The sequence below is a fragment of the Thamnophis elegans genome, chromosome 12, assembly GCF_009769535.1.
Source record: "Thamnophis elegans isolate rThaEle1 chromosome 12, rThaEle1.pri, whole genome shotgun sequence".
Classification (NCBI taxonomy): Eukaryota; Metazoa; Chordata; class Lepidosauria; order Squamata; family Colubridae; genus Thamnophis; species Thamnophis elegans.
In genome coordinates, this window is record NC_045552.1 from 16,893,308 (window position 1) to 16,916,852 (window position 23,545).

Below are 23,545 nucleotides of genomic sequence, written 5' to 3' on the forward strand. Positions count from 1 at the left end.
AATGATTTTTCTTTGCTTTTCTCAGATTAGTGAGTATGAAGTTATACTCAACAGACATTACTTCATTACTCAACAGACATTACAGCCCTCAAGAACTGGCTAGCCCGTCAGGCCTGGGGACAAGGATAGTTGCCCCTCCCGAATGATGAATGAATGTTGCCTATTACTTTTATTATATGTGTCTATGTTACTGTTTGTACTTCCCCTCCCTGATTTTATGTGAGCCGCCCTGAGTCCCCTCAGGGAAAAGGGCGGCCTACAAATGTTAATAAAATCAAATCAAAATCAAATTCATCAATCACTTTCAAATGCAAACCCTGAAAAGACAGCATGGGTCCACCCCCATAGCCCTTCCCGTCTTAGAGCAGTGTTTCTCAACCTTTGCAACTTTTAAGATTTCTGGACTTCAGTTCCCAGAATTCCCCACTCAGTAGCATAGCTGGGTTATAATTGCTAAGGCTGAGAAACACTGGCTTAGAGACTCATCAAGGTGCTAGATCCTGACGCCTCCTCTTCAAGTAACACTCAGTGAGCAGGACAGTGAGCAATACAGGAGAGCCTGTGGTGAAGCAAAGCATCCCAGCAGGGAGCTCCAAGGTGTTACCTTCTTTTCTTTCTCCAGGATCATCTGATCCTTCTGGTGTAGCATTTTCTTCAAAGTAGCTACTTCTTCCTTCAGTTGGGCTATGATGACAAAGTGATCGGTGCCAGGGGAATCCAAGGCGAGGTCTGGAGAAAAACTGAAGGAGACCATTGGAGTGACTTCACTCTGCTCATTACTACAACCCAACACCCATCGCAATGGATCCATGAACAAGAGAGGGTTGGACTCATAAAGTTATACGTTTGGAAAGGAACCCTTGAACAATGGGCGCTATCTAACAAAATGAAATTCAATGCAGAGAAAGGTAAAGTCTTACACTTAGGCAAGAAAAACCAAAAGATACACATAGAGACTGGGTGAAACCAGGCTTAATAGCAGTCGAGGGGCTGCCAAAGAGAGGAGGGGGTTGAGCTATTTTCCAAAGCACCTGAAGGCCAGACAAGGAATAATGGATGGAAACTGACCAAGGAGAGATTCAATCTGGAAATAAGGAGGAGCTTTCTGACAGTGAGAGCAATCACCAATGGAACAGAAGTTGCCTTTGGAAGTTGTGGAAGCTTCATCACTGGAAGCTTTCAAGAAAGATTGGACTGCCATCTGTCAGAAATGATGTAGAGTCTCTTGCTTGGGCGGGGGCTGGACTAGATGACCTAGAAGGTCTCTTCCAACTGTTAATCTGAAACTCTTGAGTGACGTATTTCATAGGGCATAATTTCCATACCTCTTATTCAATTGCTTCAGGGAGGCATTAAAAAATAATAACATAAATGAGTTGTGCTGGTCATGCCCATGTATGGTATCTGGTACAACCTTTTATTTCAACATCTGCTCTAAATAGAGAATTATATTCTTAACCATTGCTTCTGCAAAGCAAAACTGTGTTTTGCATTTCTGTAACATGAGGTTACGTTTCAGTAACGCACAGCAAGCTGCTGCTACTCTTTACCAGTCTAATTAACATAATCCTGAAACTTGACAATCTTCACAAGACTTCATAAACAGGCATACTGAGTTATATACATCTAAAAGTTGCAGTAGGGTTTCTGGTGAGGATTAAGAGGGGTTTCATCATCTACAGGGAGCGGAGACAGTATTTCAGCAAAAATCAGCACCTGGAGGCACCAAATTCTCTCCAGACAAAGAAAGGAAGATAGAATAATCTATCTGACTCTGGATTGATGCGCCTATAAGTTAACTGCAAAACTGGAAGCTTTTGCCATTTGGTTGTGAATTGAGTGGTTGTGAGGTGTGGGATTCCATCTACGTACACAGCTGGGGAACAGTCAAAAATGGACCAAACAACCAGCCATTCTGCATTTCTTAATCACATTTTGATATAATTACTGTACAGTCTGAGAGAGATTCCCTTTCACAACAGATAAGGACTTATCTTGGTGATTTTTGGCAGAAAGCTTAACAAGAGATGATATAAGTAACTTTAAATTGGATGAAGGGGAAAGTTATTTGGAAAAGATTTAATTTTTCTATGAAAATGCATTGCCAAAATCATATCCGAATTAAACAACTGACTCAGACATTCTGTGGGAATGCTGCTTGCTTTGCACTAAAAGACTCCTGATAATTGCCTGAATTTTCAAAACAAACTATGAAGATAACTTGAGTAGACTGAGTACTTGATGGTAACCATGGAGATGCAAATATGACGTGTGTTTGCAATTACAGCTTTAAAAAACATAAAGAGTGTGTGAAGTTTGTTTATCTTCTTTAGCACTTTTATTTTTAAGTGTAGGAAAAAAGCAGACAAAGCTGGAGGTGGAATTAAACAAGTCATTAGCCTAGAATCGTTATCTTCCCATAAATAGTCTAACTCCAGCCTCTCGAATTTTGTTGATCCTTATCTGGAACCAAATTTAGTATTGAACTTTAGTTGACTGCATTCTTATGTATAGGATTGAGCAATAAATCTTCTGAACTGCAATTTAACCTATGGTCCTGATTCTTTGTGCTTAACATCTGGGCTGCAAGATTAGAGTAGAAGAGTTTCTTTGGAACAGCTGGTCAAGAAAGATGATAAAGCAATTTGACGTTACTTCAGACAATGCTCGATCAATTAGGAACTAAATTGGCTCAATCACTTGAATTCAAGCCCTTAAAAAAAGATGAAAGGCTTGATAAGATGGAAAATTCTGTAAAATAAATGTCTGGAGATATAAAAAACATTAATTTGGCTACGATTTCTAAAACTGAGATGTTCCCAAAGACTTTTTCTGATCATAACCCTGTGAATTTGGCTGATAAAAGGAAACCTACTTCTTTCACATGGAAATTAAATATAAGCTATTATAGAAAGAATTGATAGTAAAATATTGCAAATAGAAAGTTTTTATAAATAGTTACTAATTTAAGAATCATTTGGGAAACAAGAAAACTTTCAAAAGATGTTATTTCACATAAAATAACACTAATCTTACAAAGAAGACCCAAGATAAAACAAAGGCTATTTTGGATGTGATAAAAAGAAAAGAAAGAATTTGCTAGAGAAATTAAGCATTTTACATCAAATTAAACTTTAAAGAAACAATTGTCAATGTTAACTCTAGGAAAAATGGAAATAAAAATAAAGCAAAATAATTTTGAATTTGCAGATAAACCAGGGAAATGGCTACCATATAAACTAAGAAAAGAGAAAGAAAAGAAAATGATTTTGAAACTTCAAGAAGGAGATACTGTATTAATGGACAATGCAGTTATACAAAAAACATTTCCTCACTATTATTCTAATTTGTATAAGGGACATCATATTTCTTTGGAAAATAGATAATACTTAGAAAACCAATGTTTAGCAAAGCTTACAAAGAAGCTGAACCCATAAAAACAAGGGAAGTTTCTGAAGTCATAAAAAGATTAATCCAGGAAAAGTACTAGGACCAGATGGATTATCAGATTCCTATTGCAAATCCTTTGAGGATTAACCTTTACAACCCCTCCAAAAATGATGAATTCTATTTTACAGGGAGGAAAGATGCCAGAAAAGAGGCTAAATGCAGCATTAATTCCTAAGGAGGGGTAAGATCTAAGAAGAAATTATAGACCAATGTCATTACTGGATAAAGATTATAAATTGTTGACAATGATTTTAGCAAATAGACTTAAAATATTTTTTTACATATTTCTTTTTGTCACTTCTTTATATGTGTTTTTTTCCTGCACTTTTGACTTTTTTACCTTAAATATTACTTTCTGTTAGTTTTTATACTTGTTGTTTAAAATTCTAATTAAAAAAAATAAACAATGCAATGAAATTATCTGGAAAATAGTGAAACTCATTTTTTTCTTTCCAAGAAAAAATACTTAATTTTCCAAAATTTCTAATTCCTTCCCTCAGTTAGATAACTCTGCCTGTAGTCATAGTAATAATTCCTTGCCACACCATCAAATAGATCAGGTGCTTTCTATTTTGATTTTTTCTGCATTAATTAATTGCAGACTCCGGAAGTCGTATGAGGCAAAAAGTATAACTCTAAATCTATAGCAGCCTCCTTTCAACTTAATACTTTCATTAGAAATGTGAGTTGCCAGAAAAAATTGAATCAGAAAAATTTCCAGAGAATGATTCAAATTAAAAGACAGGTAGTAACTGTTCGAAGTTAGAACACTGAAAAAAGTGACTTTTGACCATTTTTCACTTACGATCTTTGTAGATCAAAATTCAGATGCTTGACAACTGGTTCATACTTATGACCGTTGCCGTGTCCCAAGATCATGTGATCCCCTTTTGCAACTTTCTGACAATTGTGGTCATAACTTGAGGATTATCTGTATTTATCTCCTTTTTATCCAAAGTTTGCACAAGTACTGACCACATTATTAGATTAAAAATAAACATGCCCTCGATCTATGAGATTTGAACATTACATATTTGTAGAATGTGCTTTGATGTATGAATAAAAATATTTTTACTGGAACGCTGAAAACTCTACCGAGCAATAAGCAATAGAACAATACACAAGTGCAACATAGTTTTAGATTTTTGTTTTAGTACAGTGACCTGAAAAGCAATTCTGAGCCTATCAACTTTATCTGAAGTAGAAAATGTTCTTACACTCAGCAGTAAACATAGCAGAATTATAGTTGGGCAAGATAAACTATAGCTACCAGTATATAGCCCTTGCTTGCTGACTATTTCAGACTCGCGCATAAACCCACTAAAAATTATTACTCTGGAACATTATGGGAAACTAGCCAGGAAGGAAGAAAGAGCTCCACTTACACAGCCCAAGGCAATTTAAAATGGCCATCATTGCCATGCAACAATCAGGGTGATTTCTCTGCTAGGTAGCAAAGAAACATAGAATAGCCATTTTCTGGTCCCTCTTGTTAATGCCTTAGTGTCTACAGATATCAAAGAAGTACATGTAGTCCTCAATTTACATTCATTTAATGATTTAAACAAGATGAACAGAAGTAGATGCAAGCATTTTATATTGACTCATCTGTACCTACATTACAATAATATGGTTAAAATCAGCCTCAAATATAAGATCTAGGATGAGCATTAATTAATTAAGCCTATAATGTATGCAGGAAAGTAACCAATGGCAAGCTTTTAATGATTGTTCAATGTCACATAAGGAAGGCTGAGCACCAAAGAATGGAGGCCTTTGAATTATGGTGCTGGAGAAAACTCCTGTGAGTCCCTTTGGACTGCAAGGCAATCAAACCAATCAGTCCTAGAGGAGATCAACCCTGACTGCTCTTTAGAAGGCCAGATCCTGAAGAGGAAACTCAAATACTTTGGCCACCTAATGAGGAAGGACTCACTGGAGAAGAGTCTAATGCTGGAAAAGATTGAAGGCAAGAGAAGAAGGGGACGACAGAGAATGAGGTGGCTGGATGGAGTCACCAAAACAGTCGGCCTGAGCTTAAATAGGCTCCAGAGGATGGTAGACAACAGGAAGGCCTGGAGGAAAATTGTCCCTGGGGTTGTGATGGGTCGGATACGACTTTGCAACTAACAATGTCACAAAAAAAACAACAACCCTAACTGGATGGTCATTGCAGTTATGACAACTGGAGCATCTCCATAGGCACACAATCAAAATTCAGCCACAAGGCAACTGGCATGTATTTACAATGGCTGCAACATCCTGGGGTCCCTTGATGGCCACCAGCTGGCTTCCAACAAGTAAAGTCAATGGGGAAAGTTGGAATCACTTAACAAGCGCTTGATTCACATAACTGCAGTGATTTTGCTTAAAAACTGTGGTTAAAAAAAGGGGTTTTAAATCAGGCATGGCTTACTTAACAACCACTTTGCTTAGCAACAAAAATCCTGGTCCCAATTGTAGTGTAAGTTGAGGAATACCTGTACTTAAAAACAAGGCTGGATTGTTCATCTTAAATGTAGTCCTAGTCACCTTCCAAGTTTGCTGATCTGATGCAAACCTGATGCAATTTCCTGCTGTATTAACCTCCATATCACAGACAGGTCTGGGACAGAAATCTTGCATGCCTGAGTGCAAGAATAGTTGCAGTCAGATTCCTGCTGACTCAACTTTGCTTGACTGCAAGCCAGTATAGGCAGTCCTCAATTTACAACAGTTCATTTAGTGACCTTTCAAAGTTACAACACTGAAAAAAGTGACCTAGTACCATTTTTCAGTTACGACCTTTGCAGCATTCCCCATGATCATGTGATCAAAATTCAATGCTTGGCCATTGGCTCACATTTATGACTGTTGTTGGGCCCCAAGGTCATGTGATCCCCTTTTGCAACCTTCTGGCAAGCGAAGTCAGTGTGAAAGTCAGATTTCTCTTAACGACCAACCTACTAACTTATCAACTGCAGTTGTTCACTTAACAATTGAGGCAAGAAAGGTTGTAAAATGGAACAAAATTCACTTAACAAATGTCTCACTTAAAAAGAAAAAAATGTGGGCTCAATGGTGGTCGTAAGTCGAGGACCACTTGTAATTTCTTTCTCACAGTTTATGGCTGCCCTCCAGTGGTTATGTATGAACACTGCAAGGACTTCCAATCAAATTTATTTGTGCACATATTAGATTATCCTGCCTTTATTATTTTATAAGTAACGCAAGTCAGTGAACATAAAATAACATTCCTCCCTCCTCTCATTTCCCTCATAATAACAACCCTGTGAGGTAAGTGACTGCCCGAAAGTCACCCAGCCCTCTTTCCTGTTTAGAACTAGAACTCACAGTCTCCTGGTTTCTAACCTGATGCCTTAACCACTAGGCTAAGCTGGTTTCCACGTCTCCCCCAAAAGTACTCTAGAAGTTGTAGGGATATTAATAATGTTGAAAATTTCAGATGATGCAAAACATTAAGAGATGCCTCTATAATTTAATATAGAGGCTTGAAATACTTTGGTTTTAGATAATTTGATACCCAGAAACTATGTTTGCTTACATAAACTGAAGAATATTTTTTGGATCCCAAAGGTACTTTTTTCAAGAGACAACTGGACCAGAAAGTCCAGTTGCCTCTTGAAAAAGCACCTTGGGGACAAACACGACTGAGAATCTGCATAAATATTTGTTGAGATTAGCTGCAAGCTGATTATGTCATCAAGTAGTTTCTGACTCCTGGCAACCACATAGATTTTTTCCAAGATGATCTATCCTTAATCGGTTTTTTCCATATCTCTCCCTCCCCCCAACAGTCCACTCATTGTCTCTGTAACTGAGTCCACCCACCTTGCTCTTCTTCTCCTTCCTTCCATTTTTCCTAACATTACAGCCTTCTCCAGAGAGTTGGTTCAAAGTTGGTTTTCATAAAATTGGTTCAAACAAGAATAATTTGAGCCTGATCATTTGCGCCTAAACGCAAACCTGCAAACTTGTAGTTGAATATGGTACAGCGTTAGGCCAAGGAGTGTCCTGGGAAGCTCTTAATTAAATTCTTGTGTCAGAATGTCCACTCTTGGTGGCCACGGGCCAAGTTTCCCCAATCGGATATTTTTCAGATATGTTGTGAGTACAACACCAAGGACTCTCCAGGCAGACTGGAGGCCATGATAAAGGAGGATTCCATAGAGTAGCTTTGCTTCCTCAGCCTTCATCCCCGCCCTGTGGATAACAATGCTAGACTGCTCTGCAAGTTTTAACTTAACAATTACAGGCAGTCCTTTCTTAATGCCTGCCTCGTTGAATGACTGAAGTTCTGATGGTGTTAAAACAATAACTGTGAATAATCATTGCATTTACAACCACTGCAGCAACCCCCAGTTGAAAGATCATCATTTATGTGCTCTGCAACTGGCTTAACAAGTTATGTTAATAACTAAGTAGTGTTAATAGAGAAGGGGAAAATCAAATCATAAGTTGTGGTCATGTGATGTTTCCTTTAACCTAAGGGGAAGTGAGTTTGTAAGTTCTTCCTGTATACTGCATGAGTCAAAAAGAGGGCTGTGAAAATATTTACAGACCCCTCACACCCTAGACATTTAGATTTTTAGATTTTACTTTATTTGTATGCTGCCCTTTTCCCTGAGGGGACTCAGGGCGGCTCACAATTCAAGGGAGGGGAAAAACAGACAAGTTACAAACATGAAAACCCTACACCGTTAAAAGCACAACAGTCATACCATTCGAGTGGGGTTGCAAGTCTTTAGCCCCAGGCCTGTCGGAACAGCCAGCTTTTAAGGGCTATGCGGAAGGCCTGGAGGGTGGTGAGGGTACGAATCTCTATGGGGACATAAATTGTTTCAACTTCTATCCTCAAAACGAAGCTATAGGGCACTGCAAAGCAGAACTACTAGACACAAGGACAGTTTTTCCCTGAACGCCATCACTCTGCCAAACAAATAATCCCCTCAACACTGTCAAACTATTCACTATGTCTGCACTACTATTAATCTTCTCATTGTTCTATCACCCATTTTCTCCCCCTTATGACTGTAACTTTCTTGCCGTTATCCTTACGATTTATAATGATTGTTTCGTAGTATGATTTGATTGCTTACTTGTACCCTATGACTATCATTAAGTGTTGCAACTTATGATTTGTGACAAATGTATTTTTTCTTTTATGTATACTGAGAGCATAGGCACCAAGACAAATTCCTTGTGTGTTCAACCACACATGGCCAATAAAGAATTCTATTCTATTCTAAAGTATGATGTTTTGCTTAGGTAGGTGTAATGTTTAACAATGGAATAACTGCTCCCAGTTGTTGTCACTAAAGGAGGCCTACCTGTGCTGAGTTGATATAAATGAAATAATTTGAGTATCTGAACTACAATATACACAGAGTAAAATAAACGTTATGTTTATTTTGCACAGTTAATATGCACAGTTCTGTTACATAAATAGAAAGACTGAACAAGACAAATCATAAAGGACAGGGGAGAGCACACTGCATTGATTTTTTTTCCTGTCTCACAGGCCTATTGAAAAGCCTGTCTTTAAATGGTTTGCAAGCCAATGAGAGCCTCCATAGGTGGAGGCAAAGAACAGCTCTGCAGGAGACATATGAGTGAAATTGTGGCATGGAGGGTGGGGTGGGGGAAGGAGTAACAGGGGTGTCTTCATCTTCCTTTTCAGAATGACCCACGATTAATTTTGAGGAACTTCTACTTTTCATCTGGAAACACCAGAATGTGTATTCACATGCTTTCTTTCCCTTCTTTTTTTAAATAAAGACAAACTCCAATAGCCCTTTAAGTAGCTTACCTGTCCCCATTGGCTAATATGGCATCAAACTTGGGTTTTTTCTTTGGGAGTTCATTCTGAATAGAAGATGTAGATAAGGTTTTCTGGCTGCAAAAAAGAGCAGAGTGGAAAAATTAACCACAGCCTGTAAACTAGCTAATTCGAAACCACGAGTTGAAAATTTTCAGCCCTTACCAATAAAGGATGTTTGAAGCTCAGGGTTGAAATGAGAGGTCCTTGGTGCTCTCTAAGCTTGGCTCTTTTCTTTCAGACGTTTCATTACCCAAACTAGGTAACATCCATCAGTGATAGGGGAAAGCTGGCAGGAGTTTACGAATGCTGACTATGTGATGTCGGGCCTAACTGCCCCACAATATTTGCTTAACAATGGTAAGTGGAACTGTCACAACTGTTGTAAGTTGACACAGTGACATTATGTTGTATTTTACAACCACATCATTTAGCAATTTAATCATTATTAAATGAGGACTAGCTATACCAGGGGTCAGCAATCCGTGGTTCTGGAGCCGCAGGTGGCTCTTTCATCCCTCTGCTGTGGCTCCCTGTTGCCAATTGGCTCCACAATTGATAGGGCTTTCGGTTAGGACAGGTAGAGGAAAAGGGACGTTGCGCTAGGAGGAGACTCTATGGTGGGGGAATTGGACTTCTGGTCAGCAGAGGAAAAAGAACACCGCACTAGGAGGAGACTCTATGGTAGGAGGAACCAGACTTCCGGTCAGCTCCAGAATTGAATGGGGGGCTTTTTTGGGACCTTTGTGGCTCTTTGAGTGTTTAAGGTTGCCAACCCCTGAGCTATACTTAAGCAAAGCTTGGCTTAGCACATGGGTGTCAAAATTGATCATGTCACATGATCATATCACATGGGATGGGCATGGCCTGTGGGTGATGCATTCAGCCCACAGGCTGCCAATTTGACACCCCCGGCTTAGCATAAGGATCAGCAAGATCACTGAATTTAAAAAAAGAACGAGCACCAAAAAACAGCGTGCAAAGCAAAGATACCTGCTGTAGTGGCTGCCACAGTTAAGTCGGCCATATTGCTCCTTTTCTGGCAAGCTTGTCCGAGAGGAGGTGCTTAAATGTTTACGCTGTTCTTTGGTTTTCTGTAGCACTCGCTTATAAGAGAGTGTGCAAAGCCAGCAGAGTAACTTCCCATCTACCTGAAATGAAGGAAAACAACAGAGAAATGGCTTTTTATTAATAGATTTTGTCAACAGCTTCATGTGCACAGAGGAAACCAGGCTGCATATTATAGTATTGTGTGATATAAAACATAGTTTGCAGCTTAGAAATGTGCATCAAAAGGTCATTTCAGAGAAAACATGAATGCAAATTTGAATGTGGTTCCAAACAATTGAAAAATGTTGCCAAAACAGGATAGAAGAGGCATGTGAACCCAACAGGAATAAAGAAACAGGCTCACCCATCTTTCCCAATAAAACCATTCTGAAACCATCACCCCATTCTGAAAACCAATAAATTAAAAAAAAAATTAAAAATAAAAAAATCTTCTGTTTAATTCAGACCAACTCTTCAATTCCCACCTGAGGAAAATGATATTTTATTCAACTCACACCTTATTGGGGGGAAAAACAATGCTTTCCCCTCTAAAAGTTGTAAAATTTGTTATTCATGATTTCAGTTTGGTCTTAATGACTGAGGTGCAGCTAGAAAAAATGGCTAGCACCAAAGTCAACTGCTGCCAGAATCCTGGCAGGTACATTTAAGTGTGCTTCACATCTACCTATAGTAAAGTAACCTTTCTATACAGGTAGCCCTTGACCCACAAACACAATTGAGCCCAAAATTTGTTAAGTGAATCATTTGTTAAGTGAGTTTATCCCCATTTTATGACCTTTCTTGCCAGAGTTGATAAGCGAATCACTGCAGTTGATAAGTTATTAACCCAGTTGTCAAGTGAATTTGGCTTCCCCATTGACTTTGCTTGTCGGAAGGTCGCAAAAGTTGATCCCATGACCCCGGGACACTGCGACCATCCATCGTAAACATGAACCAAATGGTTAAGTGTCTGGACTTTGATCATGTGGATGCCACAATGGTTGTAAGCGTGAAAAAGTGTCATAAATAACTTTCTTCAAAGCAGTTGTGACTTTGAATGGTCATTAAACAAACGGTTGCAAGTTGAGGACTACCTGTAGAAACATGAGCCCTTTTAGGTGTCATTTATGATGGGAGCCATCATCATAGGTGACCCCTGTGTATCATATGACCCCAGGACACTGCAATGGTCATAAATATGAACCAGTTGTCTAAGCGTCGGAATTTTGACCATGTGACCATGGGGATGCTGCAATGGTCACAAGTGTGAAAAACAGTCACAAGTTAGTTTTTTCAGTACCTCTGTAATTTTGAACAATCATTAACTGGACTGTTGTAAGTTGAGGACTACCTGAACTGGACATACATAGATACTCACTTTTTTCCTATCATCCTTCCTGTCGAAGGCACACTGTTGCTTACACTGTTCGCATGAATGGGGTGGCCCATATTTCTTCTCTGAGTTCGTACACCGCTGGCACTTGTTGCCAATAAATGCTGCAATTATGTTGCAGTACTGGCATGGTTTTGGCTTAAGTAATAAAGAAGATGAAACAAGGGGATTAGCATCACTTTGGAATATAATTCCCACCTGCTCAAATGCTCCTCACTATGCATTCCAAGCTTTTTTTCCAATGAAATAATTAAGTAAAAGTAGGGGGGGGGGGAGATGGAGGGACTGATAATGACACAAGTATTTAACTTCTCTATAGTTACTTTTCTTTGATCAACCATGGAAAATAATCCTCTTACATACTGAAACAGTATTATAGCCCTCACACAGCTTAATTTTTTTTAAAGTCTTATTTTCTACTAAAATGTTTTAAACTTACAAAGCAAGAGTGCACCTTTAAAGATCTTTAGGCACTTGAAATGTTAAGAAATATACTTAAGAATGTAACTTCAATTAACACTCAAATGCCTTAGCTGGCTTACATGAAGACATTCTTGGTGACCACCTCAGTTGTTTAGCACTCACTGGGCCAGTGATGGAAAACATATATCAGCAGTCAGTCATTCTGAGCAACTCTCACTACAAGCTACATGAGCTATAATGGTTTACCAGAAATCACTAAGTGTTATACTTTCTACTGTCATTGTATTTTTCAGCTTCAGGAACTTTGAAATATGTGGACTTCCAACTTCCAGGATTCCCCAGTCAGCATTCCACCTAGGGCAGGGGTGTCAAACTCAAGGCCTGGGGGCCAGAGATCTGGCCCCTGGGGTGCTTAGATCTGGCCCGCGGGCCACCCTAGAAATAGTAAACGTCAGGCCTATGGTGCCTTTGCCGGTGAAAATGGAGCTTGTGAGGACCGCCTGCCATTCCATTTTTGCTGGCAGCGGGTTGCAGGAGGCTGTCCCAGCCGAAAACAGTCTTTTTTCGTTGGAAGAGCACTCGGCCAACGCACGTGCCCGCTGACACAAGTGACATCATGCTGGCCAGCCCCCCCCCCCAAAGTCAAACACAACTTTGATGCAGCTCCCAATGACATCGAGTTTAACAACCCTGGCCTAGGGGAATCTACGGAGTTGAAATCCATGTATTTTAAAGTAGCTGAGGTTGAGAAACATTGCACTACCAGGCTATCAACCCACTTCAGCTAACCCTTAGTTTGTTGAGAGTTGGGCAGCATACGAATTTAATAGCAATTTATAATAATACTACACATTTCTATGAATGACTTTTTCTCTGCTCTATTGCTACTTCTATTAGTGATTATTTTTTATTATCGGTAACCATTCCAAATTGCTGAAAGAAAAAAAAGAGTTTTAATACATACCGTCCCATAAAGTTTCACGTTCTGAGCACACTTCTTGCATATTGTATTGGTTTTACTATCAAAAGAAAAAAAAGAGTATTAAAAAAAATGAAACCGGGCAATGTGGCTTAGGTCCATGCAGCTATTCAGATTCCATCTTCAAAGGTTAGTTTAAGAAGGGGGGTCAAACTCGTGTCATCACCGCCTCGTCATGTGACGTATCACGACTTTTCCTCCCTTCACTAAAGCAGGCATGGGTGTGGACATCACATGATGCACCCGGACCATGGGCCATGGGTTTGACAGTCCTGTTTTAAGACATACAGGAGTGCAAATTTAGCATCTATTTGCAATCCCTTAAAGCGGCTGCATCATTCTCTTGGGATTGTGTAACAACTGCAGAAAAAGATGAAGCTGCTTTAATGGATGCAAATGGGTGAGCTATATCAATGTTTGAGATGAGTTACAAGAAGTAGCATTTTGGCAGCTATTGGGCTCCGGGCTGCACTGGTTTTTAATCCTGCTCTCCATTTTGCAGAAACAGCTACACTCTGCAAAGAGGGAGACCACGAAGTGTGTGTTGTCATTCCTGGGAATGCGATATTGTGCTCCACCAGAGAAGGAGATTGAGTTCACACCAAAAGTATTGGGGGGGATCTTTTGAAATTCTGCAAAGAGGTAAAAGACATCAATTTCTGTCATTAAGCTAGACTAGAGCAACCAGTGATGCAGCCTCTCAAATTAATCAGATATTAAAACTTTTAAGGCATCATGTCTTTGCTGAGAAGCTCAAAAAGAAAGTTAAACAGATTTGCAAACTGAATTATGATAAAGAGACTGACCTGCTTGCTACAGAGCCAAAGAATCAAAGGTTTGCAAAAGCTGTTACTTCTAGGTGCGACTATGCAGAAAAATCAGACTACGCTCATAAAATCAATGAGCTGATTCATAAATCACTGAAAGCAGCCAGTTTGCAGCCAGGGCTTTGTTCACCATAAAGATCTCTAGCAAATGAGGACATTAAAGGTAAAGGTTCCCCTCGCACATATGTGCTAGTCGTTCCCGACTCTAGGGGATGGTGTTCATCTCCGTTTCAAAGCCAAAGAGCCAGTGCTGTCCAAAGACTCCATTGTCATGTGGCCAGCATGACTAAATGCCGAAGGCACACGGAACACTGTTACCTTCCCTCCAAAGGGAGTTCCTATTTTTTCTACTTGCATTTTTACGTGCTTTCAAATTGCTAGGTTGGCAGAAGCTGGGACAAGTAACAGGAGCTCACTCCGTTATGCAGTGCTAAGGATTTGAACTGCCAAACTGCTGACCTTTCTGATTGACAAGCTCAGTGTTTTAGCCACTCCTCCTAAAATGAGGATTATTCTGGTTTTTCTTTCTTTCTTGGAAAGCTATTTCTTGTAATTTATATAAACTGGGTTTCAAACATCAAATAAGGGAATTCTTGTAACACCTGTTCAGTGTTCAAATGCCTTGGAATATTTTTAATTTTTATTTCTGTTATCTCTTATTTTAAGACATGGACTGATGTACAGGTTTTAAAATAAAAGTTACAAACTCTAATGTCAGTTGATGTAAAAGAATTTTGATTTAAACAAAGGTAATTTTTAAAAAGGGATTGCAAATAGATGCTAAGCACCTTTAGGAGTTTATAGCTGAACAGCTGCACAGCCCCAATGTATACTGATTAAATAGAGAAGGCAAAATTGTGGCTTTCACACTGTTTTATCTTATATAAAACATATCCATTTCCAGTTGGTTAGATTTCATTTTTCATTATCCCTTAATAATTATGAATACATCATGGGCTACATCTGGGAATCCACAGGTTTAGTGCCCTTCATTATATGGTTGTTGATGACTTATGCCTGAGGTCCAGTTTTTAGGTGTAAAAGTGTAAATATTCTCCCAATTTAAGAACTCAATACAAAGAGAAGGCATTGCGTGTTGAAGTATTCATATTTAAATTAACTGAAGCTGCTAAAAGTTCCCAAAATTACTATCTACAGCATACAGCAATCCTATCACAAAAGTAATTCCTTCTTAGATCAATATAACTGAAGTAGCAATCCATAATCCCTTTCCCAAGAAGTCCCACTGAACTCATTCAGTGACGCATTCTTCTAAACAACAGAGCTGAATTACTGCAAAATCTCCATTTACAGTCAGTCCTTGCCTTACAACCATTCAGTGACCTTTTGAAGTTACAGCAGGCCTGAAAAAAGTGATTTACAGCAAGTGCTCATTCTTGTATCTATTGCAGCATTCCCAAGGTCACACTATTTGGGCACTTGGCAAATATTTACAACAGTTACAGTGTCCTGGGGTGAAATGATTGGGATTTATGACTTTTGCAATCATCTTCCTGGAAGTTAATGGGGGAAGCAGGATTTGCTTAACGACCTCCTGATCCACTTAACAGGCAAGTCATAAAATCCAGGGTGATTTACTTAACAAAGATCTTGCTTAGCAATGGAAATTCTGGTCTCAATTGCGGTTTAAGTCAAGGACTAACTATCTTTACAAATTACTGTAATCTTGCTGGCTGCCATTGTTCGTAGAGTTCAAGCATACAGATATGGTAGGTTTTAATTCCCTTCTGGCCAAAATCTGGGGTTCAAATCACAATAGCAATTTGGCATATTGAATGTACAGAGCTGCCATAAAAAAATTCCCATCTGACTTCATTGAGGATGCAGCCATATATATGGGAATCCCAATCCTAAAGTTACTGCCAATGCTAGTTGAACTTCCATAAAGTTGGAGCTGACACTAACAGCATCCCAGGGAGCTACTAAAGGAAGGGATGAGTTGTTCTAGAGCAGTGTTTTTCAACCACTGTGCCGCGGCACACTAGTGTGCCGTGACATAGTGTAAGGTGTGCCGTGGGAGAATTACTTTATATATAGTCAATATAGGCACAGAGTTAAATTTTTTTAACATTTTCTAATGGTGGTGTGCCTCGTGATTTTTTTCATGAAAAAAGTGTGCCTTTGCACAAAAAAGGTTGAAAAACACTGTTCTAGAGTCATGACTAGTGTTACAGTTGCAGTGGAGCAATAGAGAAGAAAATATTTCAATTTAATTTTTTCATAACAGCTATCATACATGCAATGTTCCCTCTAAGGTCATTTGCCAGTCTCTGCACTCTGTAGAACGGCCACGGAATTGTGAATGAAACCCCCTCCAGCTAAACAGGAGTCTTGAACAACATTTTTTTTAAGTTTGGGCGAAATTGGTGCGATTTATTATGCGGTTGCACGTGGGTGGCACCTCCTGATTCTCCGCGCTTCGGACCTGTCAACAAAGCCTTTCCACATCCTGCGTCGGGGGACTTGCTTGTGTGCAAGCTGGCGCCCCAAATGGGGCTGGGTCCGGTCGTCTCCTCCCCGCCTTTCCCTCCCTTTTTATGCCCTGTCTCGGACATGCGGGCGCGCATGCTGTGGACTCGCTTGCTTAGACGCCGAGGCTGCTGCGTGCTTAGCTGCATGCGTATCTCCTCCTGTTTCTTCCCCTCCTTCTTGGTGCAGCAGGCTAACGCCGGCGAAAGGAGTGGGGCGGGCGGCATGGCACAACTGGGTAAATTATAAACCACAGATTTTAATCCTGTTTAATTTTAATGGTATCAAATTTAGCTATAAAGTGGCCTTACCTACTTTTTTTTTTTCCTGGGCCTGCTAAATTCTGGTCCCCGGTGATACAATGAGTTAAATGCATTCTGGCCTGGATTTCCTATTGTGCAATTTGTGTCATGGATTTAATCATTTTAAATTCCATAAAATGCTAGTACACATCCTTTCTGCCAAGAGATCAGAAAAAACAATGCTGGAATCTTCTGATATTTAAATGATTTATAATGTTGTTTAGATATATAATTTGGATTACATTTGAAAGCTATGCATTGATTAAATACTATGGAATACAATCCTACTGCAGTTCTTTCTTTTTTGGTTTTAGAAAAGGATAATTCCCTTTTTAGTCAGGCTTTTTGAATTAGATTATGGTGATAACACCAGTTTTTAAGTAGATTTCAATTAAAATAAATCTGTTAGCTGCTTTGAATGCTTTGGAGATGAAAAGATGGGGTACAAAACTGAAATAATAAAAAATTCGTACATTCATTTTGAAAAATAAATGCAATACTTGATTAATTTCATATCTTTATTTAAAATAGTTTTGACATGGCATATGATTTTATTGACTCAGTTCGAAATGATGTGGATGTTGTATCTGATTCTGAAGTATGTATATTCTTAAGTAACATAACATATAGCACATAGTCCAAACTTGCTAGACTATTTAATTGATCATTACTTTAAAAGGGGAGAGTTTCATGATAAATTATTTTATTATATTTATTTTGCATTTATATATTATATTTATATTCCACATTATATATTTGTATTGTTATTTTAGTGTTTATTGTCAATTTTGATAAATATATTGATATATCAATACTGATTTTAGTCATTCTAAATAACAATTATTGCTATTAGTTATCAGATTAAATATTTACAGTTTTTAATATTGAGTTAGTCATATTTTAGAATAATAGGATTATATTTTAAGATGATAAATGGCAAAATCTAATTCAAATGTGATGGGTTGCATTCTAAAGGAATGTGAGAGGACAGGTTGCCTGCAAAATGCCAGGACCCAGGCTGTTGGTGCCATGTCTCTCTCTAGCCAGTCTAACAATGTAAAAGCTAAGCAGAGGCACTTCCCCCCCCCCCCCCCAGTGTGAGTGGAAAAGTATAGTGTTTGAGTGGCACATTTTCATGCCTGGCATTCATCAGGCTGAAACCTCGCTCGCAATCGGTGCTTGACGCTTGGAATGTTGTGCAAATGTCCAGCAGACGTGACAGCAGTTCAAACTGTTGCTCTCTTAGGTGCTCAGGCATGAAACTGTGCTCCTCTATACTTTTATAACACTATACTTTTCTGCTCACACTGAAAAAAAATTAGAGGGAACATTGCGTACGTGGATAGAAGGCAAGCAGTACTTCCCGTACTTCTTCTCTTGGAAGTGCTATCTCTTTCAGCGGAATTTATCTCTAAATTGCTATAAACATAATTTAGAACACTAGTGTGAGGTATCTGTTCTTCTGCCGGCTGAACATTAACAAGTCATAAAACATTTAGAACTATTACTGGTATTCAAAACACATTGGAAATAAAAGAAGAGAACATCGTAAAAAAGTTTTTGTGTGGAAAACATCAGTTGTTTTCCATACAAACATAACCCCCGCCCATGTCATTTCATGTTACTACTTCTTAATAATTTATCATATGCAATATTTACCTCTCCTGCTGGAATTCAGTTCTACAGTAGGTACATTTAACCATTGGGTGTGCAATTCGACATTCCTGAAGAAGAAAGGATGGGTTAAAAAGACTAGAAATGCATATAAATTCCCAGAGAAAAGCATCAGCAGGACCAAGGAAATTTTACTGTAAATAGCATAGATAATGTCCCGTATATCTAAAATCAATGGATTGCTTGAATTCAGCTGTTATTAAGAATAATAAAGGCTCTCCCTAGGAAGCAGTTTATAGTGAAATTTATGGTTCTTACACAGCTGCTCTTGATCATAATCAGTACCTTAGATTAGAAGAAACAATGGACATTTAATATAAACTTCACTAGGTATCACATAGCATAGAAAGCTGCATTGAACTCTAAGCAAGAGTACAAAGAATAAGAAAATCACTGAAGCAACATAACATAATAATATCCAATGCAATTTAATGATTCACTTAAAATCCTGTTTTGCCCCCAAGAATTCTGAAATAGTAATCTTCCCTCTAATCAACCATTATTTTCCCCCATCCTTAAACTGTCCTCCTGGAGTCTTTTCTCCTTCAGTTTAATTTAATCCAGAACATCAGACATTATTGTTCTTCTTACTCTTATCTAACTGGTTTTAACCTCTGCAGGATATTTATCTATAGTATTAATTTTATTGCCTAGATCTTATGACTGTATACTTTATTGTACACCGGTTTCAAACAGGAACAATTTAGTACAAGGATGGTATACAAAAAGGTAATAACTCGCAATGACTATACCCCAAATCTAATTTAACAAGCATCATTCAGAATTTATTTTGCTGGATAACACAACTTAATTAAATCAGTGGCTAATGAACAATAAGTGCATGGAGGAATAGCTAAACTATTAAATGGTCATAGGGTTAAAACCACAAAGCATCTGTTCATTCAATTCCAAATTACCATTCCAAGGTAATCTCTCATCATCCATGGCCCAAATAATCAATTTTTTTTTAGAAATAAGTACCGTATTTTTGGGAGTATAAGATGCACCTTTTTTCCTCAAAAAAGAGGCTGAAAATCTGGATACGTCTTATACATCGAATACAGCATTTTTTTGCCTCCCAAAGCACCGCCCCCTTCACAAAAATGGCCATGCCTGTATGAGGCTTTCAGAGAGCTCCTGAGGGCTGGAGAGGGCAGAAATGAGCAAAAAACTGTTTTTGCTCCCCCAACCGCACTTTATAAGCCCCCATAAGGCTATGCATGCAATTTTTTTGACAAAAAATGGGCCATTTTTTCCTCATTTTTGCCCCCCCGCTCCCCCAGGAGCACTCTGCAAGCCGCCCCCCAAAGCTATTCATGCCTTTTATTTGAGAATAACGGGCCTGTTTTCACAAAAAATGGGCTGTTTTGGGGAGGTTTGCAGAGTGCAAAAACTTTTTTTTCCTTTCGGAAAGCTCTTTAGTTAGAGTGATTGATGAGAATTACACTGCTCAAGTGCTGTGCCAGCAGAAACAAGGTTTTAGGTGCTGCAGGTTGTCAGTGATTTCCTTCTCCAGCACATGGATAAATACACCTGGAAACATCTACTTCCCTACTCTCTCTCTCCCTACCTACCTACTGTATTTCTCTCTCTCCCTCCCCCTCCCTCCCTACTCTCCTTCTCTCCCTACTCTCTCTGTACCCCACCTACCTATTGTATTTCTCTCTCTCTCCCTCTCTCTCCCTCTCTTTCTTTAAAAAAACCTGCCTCTTCAAAACCTTGGTGCGTCTTATACTCCAAAAAATACGGTATTGTTGAAATTAGTGGAATTTATTCACAGGTAAATACATATATTTATGAATTATGAGGGCAATTTTCTCACTAGTAAGTTATATTGCTATTTCACACAATTAAGGTGTTTTTTTTTAAAAAAAACCATCTTCCTGATTATTATATGGGCACAATGATGGTTGGACAGGAGTGTCAAACTGGTGGCCAGCGGGCTGAATGCGCCACGTGCGGACCACATCCATCCATCTCTGCAAAGGAAAAAACATCATGATATGTCACGTGATGCCACAGGTTTGATGCCTGGGCTCTAGAAAAGGTTAGAAATCAGCACTGGGGCACTGGCCTTAGTTTCAGGACACCCTTCATCTCCTTTTCAATACATTTCCTCCTTAGAGATATGAAACCTGGAGAACCAGTGTAGCACAGTAGTCATATGAAGCTGATTTCACATATCATTAAATCATGCTTTCATTAACCAGAATTTGTTGAATCAACTATAATTAGCTAGGTGTGTACAGTACTAATCTACAAGCCATTATGACTGGTTGACAAGAATGGTTAAATTTAAGATAAAGCTTTCCTACACCTGATGCCCTCGAAATATGCTGGATTTCAGCTCTCCAAAATGAAGCTAGGACATATAAGGGAAGGACAGTAGTGGAGAAGGCTGATGTAATGAGTCACATTATCCAACTGTGGAGGCTTAGACTACTCACTGGTAATGTTTACACAATACACAATCAGGTCACACTTAACCAGTTCCAATGGGGAGTTGTATGAGTCTAGGTCATCAAAGAAAAACCAGAAGGAATCAATAGCACCTTTTCTGATTTACATATTTTATGTGTTGGGAGGAAAATCCCTCTGGTTCAGTTCCAAGCTGGGAGAGAGACATTGGAAACATGGAGGCTGATTGGAAAGATGGTTTATTGATGAAGCAAAATCACATGTGATTCTGTGCAGCTGACAAAATGGGTGGGTTTTTATACCTTCTTTGGGTTTTGTATTTGAGCTTCCTGTGCAAAAACATGCCTTTTAATATTCTATTGTCTGTCAGATTCCTATGGGGGTCATGTAGGGGTGATGTTGCTGGCTCTATAGGCAAAAGAAAAAATGCAAATCCTAGGTGTTTGTCTGAGCTAATTTTTTCAACCTTTTCTTTGTTGCTTATCTGAGTTTCTCTCTTGACCCAGTCTTTGTGACTGGATTACCAAATCTGCATTTCTAAAAGGTGGTCTCCTCAGTTTCTGCTTGGGGCAGGAAAACTGGGGCTGGTTTCTGAATAGGCTGACCCAATCTTTCTTGATGTATAAAATATCTGCTGGGGGCTGTTAAGAAATACTGCTTTCTGTCTTTAAGAGCATGTTTTCTCCATTTCTTCTTTAGGAAAATATAATATTCTGCCTTTTTAATATTTCCCAAAACATTTCATTCTTCTGGGGGGGTGGGGGTGGTGCTGATTTGCTACATATGTAAAGGCAAAAGCTTTCAAGAATAACAGTTTTCTTAATCAAATGCAACTCCCAAAAGCTTCTGCCTTTTAATAAAATCTGTTACTGTATCAGAAAAGATGTTACCAAATTCCTGATTTTCAGATCAGATACAATACACTGATACAATGTATTAAACTTGATTGTCTTATTGATTTTTCAGCATTTGTAGAAACAAAACAGGATTATACCAACAACCAGGTTAAATACATTGCCAAAAACAGCTGGAACTGAAATTAAATAAGATGACATTTACTGAATTTTTAATTTTTTGCTAAGTTACATTAGTAAAGGTTAACTTTATCCTACAAAACCTGTGTGAATGAAATGGGGACACACCTCATTGATACTCTCATGATTGATTTTATTATGTTTTAATGCAATTGGCTTTAGGTGAATCAAAATCTGATTGTCCTGAACAGACAAGATACAGATGCAATAAATAAATACATACATACACCTTTACAGAACTATTTCCTCCTTCCTTCAGCAATCCCAATTATTATAATTAGCTTTACATATATAAAAAGAGTGGAGTACATATTGTTAGATTTTTTCCCCCCAGTCTTTTTATGAGACTCTAGAAAGAGTGCAGAGAAGAGCAACGAAGATGATTAGGGGACTGGAGGCTAAAACATATGAAGAACAGTTGCAGGAACTGGGTATGTCTAGTTTAATGAAAAGAAGGACTAGGGGAGACAGGATAGCAGTCTTCCAATATCTCAGGGGCTGCCACAAAGAAGAGGGAGTCAAGCTATTCTCCAAAGCACCTGAGGGCAGAATAAGAAGCAATGGGTGGAAACTAATCAAGGAGAGAAGCAACTTAGAACTGAGGAGGAATTTCTTGACAGATAAAACAATCAGTGGAACAACTTGCCTCCAGAAGTTATAAATGCTCCAACACGGGAGGTTTTTAAGAAGAGATTCTAACCATTTGTCTGAAATGGTATAGGGTTTCCTATCTAGGCAGAGGGTTGGACTAGAAGACCTCCAAGGTCCCTTCCAACTCTACTTTTCTATTATTCTATTCTTATTCTATTTCTACTCTACTCATCTCATATAAATAAAAGCGGGATTTAAAAAAATAACAGTAAATACTACACTCAAAGTGGCGACCTACCCGATAGCCCTGCTCTTATTTTGCCCAGAACAACCACCCCGTGATCTGGGTTGGGTTGAGAGAGGGGGGGGGGGGAGGATTGGCCCCAAGTCACGTCTTCAGATACCCATTTTTGCCTAACTAACAACCCTGTGAAGGGGGCCACCGCGCTGTTCGGTTTCAAAATTCGGGGCGGCAACGGACAGCGCAACCCCAAGAGCCCTCAGCCTCACCTCATCCCCAGCGGAAAGGATGGATTCGGTGGAGGGAATCGAACCTACATTCAAATTCAGGGCTTCTGCTCGCAAACCCGATACATTTCCCCTCCGCCGCCCCCTCCCCGGATCACTCTTCGGCTTCCCCCGATCCCACAGACCCGGCCCTGACCTTACAGAGCTGCTGCCCCTGGCTGAGCGCTTCGAAGGGGAACCGCTGGTGGCACTTGGTACAAGCGTAAAGCGCCGCCATTCCGCCGCCTTCGTCGACAGGAGGAGCAGCCTTCACCCAACCCGAGGTGGTGTCCCTTTCCCTCCTCTCGACGTCATTGGCTAACCTTGACGCCATTCAGCAGTTGGTAGGCGGGCGCTTCGGCCTTATCTTGAGGCTCATTGAGGCTCTCCAGACGTCACTCAGAAGCGGGAGGCGGGGTGGATTTGGGTGTTTGGGGAAACGGCAAGGGGGAAAAAAAACACGAGCTCCGCTCTGACGTCATAAGAGGGCGCCATCCGGAGGGAGGTGGTGGTGGAGATAAACATCAGGTGACCCGCGTGAGGTGTCTTTTACCATAGAGAGCAGGGAAGAAATGAGGCTAGAGTGCCT

The 23,545-nt window shown here is 39.4% G+C and overlaps 1 protein-coding gene across 1 annotated transcript in view; it reads right to left on the bottom strand.

Annotated features, from left to right (window-relative positions):
- FAM76A (family with sequence similarity 76 member A) overlaps positions 1-23,241 on the bottom strand; it is a 29,434-nt gene extending 6,193 nt beyond the window's left edge. Inside the window, exons 1-7 of the mRNA XM_032227904.1 lie at positions 23,114-23,241; positions 18,392-18,456; positions 13,099-13,153; positions 11,697-11,849; positions 10,262-10,419; positions 9,260-9,346; positions 605-740 (exon numbers count right to left, since the gene is read on the bottom strand). Coding sequence (XP_032083795.1) covers positions 605-740; positions 9,260-9,346; positions 10,262-10,419; positions 11,697-11,849; positions 13,099-13,153; positions 18,392-18,456; positions 23,114-23,194 — 735 coding nt within the window. The 5' untranslated portion in view covers positions 23,195-23,241. The remainder of the gene's footprint in view (positions 1-604; positions 741-9,259; positions 9,347-10,261; positions 10,420-11,696; positions 11,850-13,098; positions 13,154-18,391; positions 18,457-23,113) is intronic.
- Positions 23,242-23,545: the final 304 nt, after the last annotated feature.